The following is a 7,665-nucleotide window of genomic DNA, read 5'->3' on the forward strand; positions in this document are numbered from 1 at the left end:
GCTGTACTGTTCTATGTTCTATGTTCTATCTGTCTTAAATCTATAAATTCGCAATTTATTTAGATTCCATACAGTGTGGAAACAAGTCCTTCGGCCCAACAAGTCCACACCGACCCTCCAAAGAGTAACCCACCCCCCTCTGACTAATGCACCTAACACTATGGGAAATTTAGCATGGCCAATTCACCTGACCTGCACATCCCAATTTATAGCTAAGCCCCCCTCGTACAAGATGACGTCATCATCCTAGGAAAAAGACTTTCACTGTCTACCCCATCTAATTCTCTGATCATCTTGTATGTGTCTATTAAATCCCCTTTTAGCCTTCTCCTCTCCAATGACAACAGACCTAAGTCCCTCAGCCTTTCCTCATAAGATCTTCCCTCCAGACCTGGAAATGTGTTGCTGGAAAAGCGCAGCAGGTCAGGCAGCATCCAGGGAACAGGAGAATCGACGTTTCGGTGTTCCCTCCAGACCTGGCAACATCCTGATAAAATCTCCTCTGCACCTCTTCCACGCTTCCACATCCTTCCTGTAATGGGGCGACCAGAACTGTACACAATATTCCAAGTGTGGCCGCACCAGCGTTTTGTATAGTTGCAGCATGATATAGCGGCTCCGGAACTCAATCCCTCTACAAATGAAACCTAACACACCGTATGCCTTCTTAACAGCACTATCCACTTGGGTGGCAACTTTCAGGGATCTCCCATTTTTCTGCATTGAACTCCATTTGCCATCTCTCAGCCCAATTCTGCAATTTATCCAAGTCCCCCTGCAGCCTGTAACATTCTTCGACACTGTCCACTACTCCACCGACTTTATTGTCATCTGTAAACTTACTAACCCATCCACCTATGCCTGTGTTTAAGTCATTTATAAAAATGACAAACAGCAGTGGTTCCAAAACAGATCCTTGTGGCACACAACTAGTAACCGGGCTCCAGGCTGAATATTTTCCATCAACCACCACTCACTGCCTTCTTTCAGAAAGCCAGTTTCTAATCCAAACTGCTAAATTACCCTCAATCCCATGCCTCTGCATTTTATCCAACAGCCTACCGTGTGGAACCTTATCAAAGGCTTTACTGAAGTCCATGTATACCACGTCAACTGCCCTGCCCTCATCCACATGCTTGGTCACCTTCTCAAAAGCCTCAGTGAGATTTGTGAGACATGACCTGCCCTTGATGAAACCATGTTGACTATCTGAAATCAAATTGTTGCTTGCTAGATAATCCTATCTCTGATAATCCTTTCCAAAACATTTCCTACAATAGATGGAAGGCTCACTGGTCTATAATTACCTGGGTCATCTCTGCTGCCCTTCTTGAACAGTCCTCTGGTACTAAACCTGTAGACAACGACAACTCAAAGATCAAAGCCGAAGGCTCCTCCATCTCCTCCCTAGCTTCCCAGAGAATCCTCGGATAAATCCCATCCAGCCCAAGGGACTTGTCTACTTTCATTCCTTCTAGAATTGGTAACACCTGTTCCTTACTAATCTCAATCCTTTCTAGTCTAATATCTTCTCCTCAACAATATTATTCTTTTCCTGACTGAAAACTGATAAGAAATACTTGTTTAGCACCTCTCCGATCTCCACAGAATCCATACACAACTTCCCACTTCTGTCTTTAACTGGCCCTATTTCTACCCTAATCATCCTTTTATTTCTCACATATCTATAGAAAGCTTTAGGGTTCTCCTTTATTGTATTTGCTAAAGATTGCTCTCTTTGCTCTTCTGAACTCTCTCTTTAAATCCTTCCGAGCTGATCTGTAACTCTCCATCGCCTCATCTGAACCATCTCATCTCATCGTCACATAAGCCTCCTTCTTCTGCTTAATAAGAGATGCTATTTCTGTGGTAAACCACAGTTACTTTACCTTATTGCTTCCTCCCTGCCTGACAGGGACATCGCTATCAAGATATGAGTAAGATCCCAAAAATTCAAGAGAGTGAGTGGCGGAGTTGAGTACGGTGGCCATCAGGAGAAAGTGAGGGCTGCAGATGCTGGAGATCAGAGCTGAAAATGTGTTGCTGGAAAAGCGCAGCAGGTCAGGCAGCTTCCAAGGAGCAGGAGAAGAAGGGCTCATGCCCGAAACGTCGATTCTCCTGCTCCTTGGATGCTGCCTGACCGGCTGCACTTTTCCAGCAACACATTTTCAGCTATGGTGGCCACCACCAAGGAGAATGTGCTAGAAAAACTGAATGGCCTGAAAGTGGATAACTCATCTGGACCAGATGGACTACACTGCAGAATTCTAAGGGGGATAGCTGAAGAGGTAGTGGAGGCATTTAGTGGTGATCTTTCAGGAATCGCTAGAATCAGGTAGGGTCCTAAAGAACGGGAAGATCACTAACGTGACACCCCTGTTTAAAAAGGGAGTAATGCAAAAGATGGAAAACTACAGACTGATTAGCCTAGCCTCGGTCATGGGTTAGAACCTAGAATCCACTGTGAAGGATGAGATTTCTGAATACTTGGAATTGCATGGTAAAATAGGGCAAAGTCACCATGGTTTCATCAAGGGGAGGTCATGCTTGACAAATCTGTTCGAATTCTTTGAGGAAGTAATGAGCAGGTTAGACCAAGGAGAGCCAATGGATGTTATCTACCTGGACTTCCAGAAGGCCGTTGACAGGAGGCTACTGAGTAAGGTAAGGGCCCACGGTGTTAGAGGCAAGATACTAGCATGGATAGAAGCTTGGCTATCTGACAGAAAGCAGAGAGTGAGGATAAAAGGGTGTCCCTCAGGATAGCAACCGGTGACTACTAGTGTTCCACAAGGGTCGGTGTTGGGACAACTTCTCACTTTATACATTAATGATCTAGATAAAGGAACTGAGGGCATTTGGGCTAAGTTTGCAGATGATACAAAGGGGCAGAGGAGGTAGGGAAGCTGCAGAAGGATTTGGACAGCTTAGGAGAGTGGGCAAAAAAGGGGGCAGATGGAATACAACGTGGGAAAGTATGAGGTCATGCACTTTGATAGGAAGACTAGCAGCATGGACTATTTTCTAAATGGGGAGAAAATTAAGAAATCTGTAGTTCAAAGGGATTTGGGAGTTCTGCCCCAGGATTCTCTTAAGGTAAACTTGCAGGTTGAGCCTGTCGTTAGGAAGACAAATGCAAGGTTGGCATTCATGTCAAGAGGACGAGAATATAAAAGCAGGGATGTGGTTCTGAAGCTCTGTAAGGCTCTGGTCAGACCACATTTGGAGTATTGTGTGCAGTTTTGGGCCCATATCTCAGGAAGGATGTACTGGCCCTGGAGCGGGTTCAGAGGAGGTTCATGAGAATGGCTCCTGGAATGAAAAACTTAACATATGAGGAGCATTTGAGGACTCTGGGACTATACTTGATGGAGTTTAGAAGGATGAGAGGGGATCTAATTGAAACTTACAGAATACTGAATGGCCTGGACAGAGTGGATGTTGGTAAGATGTCCCTATTGGTAGGAGAGACTAGGACCCGAGACTAGCCTTAGAGTAAAGGGAAGACCTTTTAGAACGGAGATAAGGAGAAATTTCTTCAGAAAGTGGTGAATCTATGGAATTCATTTCCATAGAAGGCTGTGTAGGCCAGGTCATTGAATGTATTTAAGACTGAGATAGGTAGGTTCTTGATTGTCAAGGAATCAAGGGTTACGGGGAGAAAGCGGGAGAATGGGGTTAAGAAACCTATCGGCCCTGATTGAATGGTGGAGCAGACCCAATGGGCTGAATGGCCTAATTTCTGCTCTCTTGTCTTATGGTCTTCTTACTTCCCTCATCGCATTTTCTAGTGGTCTATTTTCCACTTTTGCCTCTCATTTTCTGCACTTTATATATCTAAAGAAACTCTTGCAATCTTTTCTAATATTACCAACTAACTTACCCTCATATTTAATCTTCTCCCTCCTTATTTCTTTCTTCATTGCCCTCTGTTCATCTTTGTCTAATCCTCTAATTTCTCACTGCCCTTCACCACACTATATGCTTTCTCTGTTGCTTTTATGCTGTCCCTGACTTCCCTTGTCAGCCGGGGTTGCCTCATCCTCCCTGTGCCATACTTCCTTTTCCTCGGGATGAATCTCTGCTGGGTCTCCTGAATTACTCCCAGAAACTCCTTCCATTGTTGTTCCACTGTCTTTCCTGCCAGGCTCCTCTCCCAATGAATCCTGGTCAGCTCCTCCCTCATGTCTCTGTAGTTGCCTTTATTCAACTGTAATGCTGTTACCTCTGATTCCACCATCTCCCTCTCAAGTTTCAGACTTACCTCCTGAAGGCAAACATTTCTCCCTATCTCCCAATGCTCCTCATAAATTTGTCGAGAGTGTGTTGCTGGAAAAGCACAGCAGGTCAGGCAGCATCCAAGGAGCAGGACAGTCGACGTTTCGAGCAAAAGCCCTTCATCAGGAATGAGGCTATGAGCCGAGGGGGTGGTGAGATAAATGGGAGTGGGATGGGGCTGGGGGGAAGGTAGCTGAGAGTGCAATAGGTGGATGGAGGTTGGAGTAATGGTGATAGGTCAGAGAGGAGGGTGGAGCGGATAGATGGGAAGGAAGATGGACAGATAGGACAATTCATGAGGGTTGTGCCGAGTTGGAAGGCTGGGACTAGGATAAAGTGAGAGAGGGGAAATGAGGAAATTGGTGAAATCACATTGATCCGTGTGTTGGAGGGTCCCAAGGCGGAAGATGAGATGTTCTTTCTCCAGGCTTCGGGTGGTTAGCGAGTGATGATGGAGGAGGCCAAGGACCTGCATGTCCTTGGCAGAGTGGGAGGGGAAGTTAAAATGTTCGGCCACAGGGTGGTGGGGTTGGTTGGTGCGGGTGTCCCAGAAATGACCTGTGAAGTGCTCTGAGAGTAGGTGTCCTGTCTCCCCAATGTAGAGGAGACCGCATTGGGAGCAACGGATACATGATTTCTGTGGGGAGTTTCTGGGTTGTAAGACTGGGGTTCACCAATGTGGTGTTCAAACAATCCTCCTGTTGGGGTGGTGAAGGAGGTATTTAGCATTCTGGCCTTCATTGGTTGAGGCAGTGAGTATTGGAGTTGGGATGTTATGTCACAGTTGTATAAGTCATTGGTGAGGCCGCACTTGGAGTATTTTGTACAGTTTTGGTCATCATGTTATAGGAAAAATATAGTTAAACTGGAAAGAGTGCAAAGAACATTTACAAAAATGTTGCCGGACTAGTAGACCTGAGTTATCGGGAGAGGTTGGCCAGGATAGGACGTTATTAATTGGAACAATGAGCGGTGACCTATTGAGGTATATAAAATCATGAGGAGCATTGATAGGATAAATGCATAGAGTGTTGTTCCCAGGGATATGGATCAAATTTAGATAGTTGGAGCTAGCTGAGTGAGCACCATGGTCAGCATGGACTATTTTGGGCTGAAGGGCCTGTTTCCACCCTGTATTACTCTAAGACCCTGTCCTGGGCTGCCAGGGAGGAGAAAGAAACTCACTTTGGAGGGGGCCACTAGAAAAGAGAAGAATAATAGAATCCCAAAAGTGTGGAAGAAGGCCATTCAGTCCATTGAGTCTACACCGACCCTCTGAAGACCCACCCTATCCCCATAACCCTGCATTTCCCATAGTCCATTCACCTATCCTGCATATCTTGGAATGTGGGAGGAAACCCACACAGACACAGGGAGAATGTGCAAACTCCACACAGACAGTCGTCTGAGGGTGGGATTGAACCCGGGACCCTGGCACTGTAAGGCAGCAGTGCTAACCACTGAGCCACCATGCCACCCTCAGATCATATCAAAGGAAGATTTAAAATACTGAACAGTAAAAGACTGCAGATATCCCCTGGTCAGCATTGTAGAGGGGTCTCTGGCTACCCTGACTGGCCAATGCTGGCCTAATGGCCATGCAGTTGGGGGAGGGATGAAGGAGGGGTTTGAAATTGCAGGTACCCCGAAACCAACAGTAAAATATCAAACACGCTGGATAACCTAAAACAGGAGCAGGGAGTACTGGAGAGGCTCTGTAATTACCGGTGGAGAGAGAGAGAGAGGGAGGGATTGACAAGCGTTAACGTTTCAAGTGCAGTTTGATTCTTTGGAAACCCCAGTCTCCACTCCCTAGGGGCTGGGGTGTGTGGGAGGGGGGAGATGTTTTGGCTTCAGTGTCAGGATCTGGGGGTGGGTTTGCTCTCCCTCCCTCCCAATGGGTATTCGGAAATTCTTCCCCTTCAAAACAGGAGTCTTCTTACCTCTCCAAATCCACCCTTGCCCAACACCCTGAACTGATAGAAGTATTTCTCAGTTATAGGCTGTCGCTCAAATGTTTTCCACTGCAAGAACTTGGTGAAAAACGGACTGTTTTGGAAGTCCTGGAAAGGTTGTCCAGCAAGGAACATTCTAACTTCTGCCTGAGCCATCGGCAAGAGTTCCTCAAAATCCTTTTCTGTTGCATCTTTACATTTATCGGCCAGATCCTGGCTGAGGAAGGAGAGATAGCTCTTCGAATCAGGTTTTAGAAAGTTAGTGACGATGTTCTGCCTGAGATTGTCCTTCACCCCATCTTCTGCCAGATAAAAGTCAGTAACTTCATTTACAAACTCCACAGCACCTTGATATTCTGGAACAGTTGCTGTAAACGTATGAAACAACTTCTTGCCAATTGGCTGTCTCTCACACACACTCTCGTAGATAATATCAATATTTTGTTTGACTGAAGCACTTTGCTGATGGCTTGGCAAAGCTAAACTCTGTCGCCTCTTTCTCATCTCCTTGAAATCGCCATCCACACTCTTCCTGGCTTGCAGGTAAACTGTGTTGGCTATCAGGTTGTCGAGTGCTCCCATGTCACACATGTTGCCTTCTTTTTGTAAAGCCTCCCACCGTGTGAAAATATTTGAGAGTCTGTCTACACCTAGTATCGCTGCGACCCAATTTTTTTTGGTACCGTTATATACCTCCCAGATTCTCCTAAGTACATTAAGATGTTCTATTCAGGAGATTATGATGCCTAAGCGGTTTCTATCTAAGTAGATTTCATTTTTCGCCTTTAGTTTAGTCAGTGGCCGTCATGAAACGCGATTGCTAACATATTTGGAAGTGCTCAGCTACATATTCGTCGAGTTCAGCAGTTTTCCTAACTTGTCCCTTTCACCTTATAAATTCTTGTTGATAACTCTGTGCAGCAGCAAGCATTTTGAAAGAAACTATGTTCAGAAATTTAATTTTCATTAAATGTAATTAATTAAAAAATTTAAAACATGACATGAAAATAAACTATGAGTAAAATTTGGAAGCTTATACACTGCAATTGAGGTCATGTTGAGGTCATGTTCAAAAGGATAATTCTATCACAGGGTTATTCTACTGTATCTAAAGCCCATGCACATTTTCTGATGGAGCTGTGCATTATGGTTGGTGGAAAAATCAGCGGCCTACAGTGATGTACAAATTTAAAGTAAACTGTGACTACCGTATATTGCAAGATACTTTATAGTGAACAGAAAATTATAAAGGAGGAGGGGGTGAGACAAGTGGAGCAATGGTATTATCACTGGGTTTATCATTCAGTAGTCCAGGTTATTACCCTGGATACCAGGAGTTCAAATCTCAGCTCAGGATTCGGTGAAATTTGATTAGATTAGATTCCCGACAGTGTGGAAACAGGCCCTTCGGCCCAACAAGTCCACACCAACC

General features: G+C 45.2%; 1 protein-coding gene across 1 annotated transcript in view; it reads right to left on the reverse strand.

The window, feature by feature from the left end:
• Positions 1-6,906, reverse strand: part of grk7a (G protein-coupled receptor kinase 7a) — a 38,117-nt gene extending 31,211 nt beyond the window's left edge. The window contains exon 1 of the mRNA XM_043702798.1: positions 6,222-6,906. Coding sequence (XP_043558733.1) covers positions 6,222-6,824 — 603 coding nt within the window. The 5' untranslated portion in view covers positions 6,825-6,906. The remainder of the gene's footprint in view (positions 1-6,221) is intronic.
• Positions 6,907-7,665: the final 759 nt, after the last annotated feature.

Source organism: Chiloscyllium plagiosum, chromosome 13, assembly GCF_004010195.1.
Source record: "Chiloscyllium plagiosum isolate BGI_BamShark_2017 chromosome 13, ASM401019v2, whole genome shotgun sequence".
NCBI lineage: Eukaryota > Metazoa > Chordata > Chondrichthyes > Orectolobiformes > Hemiscylliidae > Chiloscyllium > Chiloscyllium plagiosum.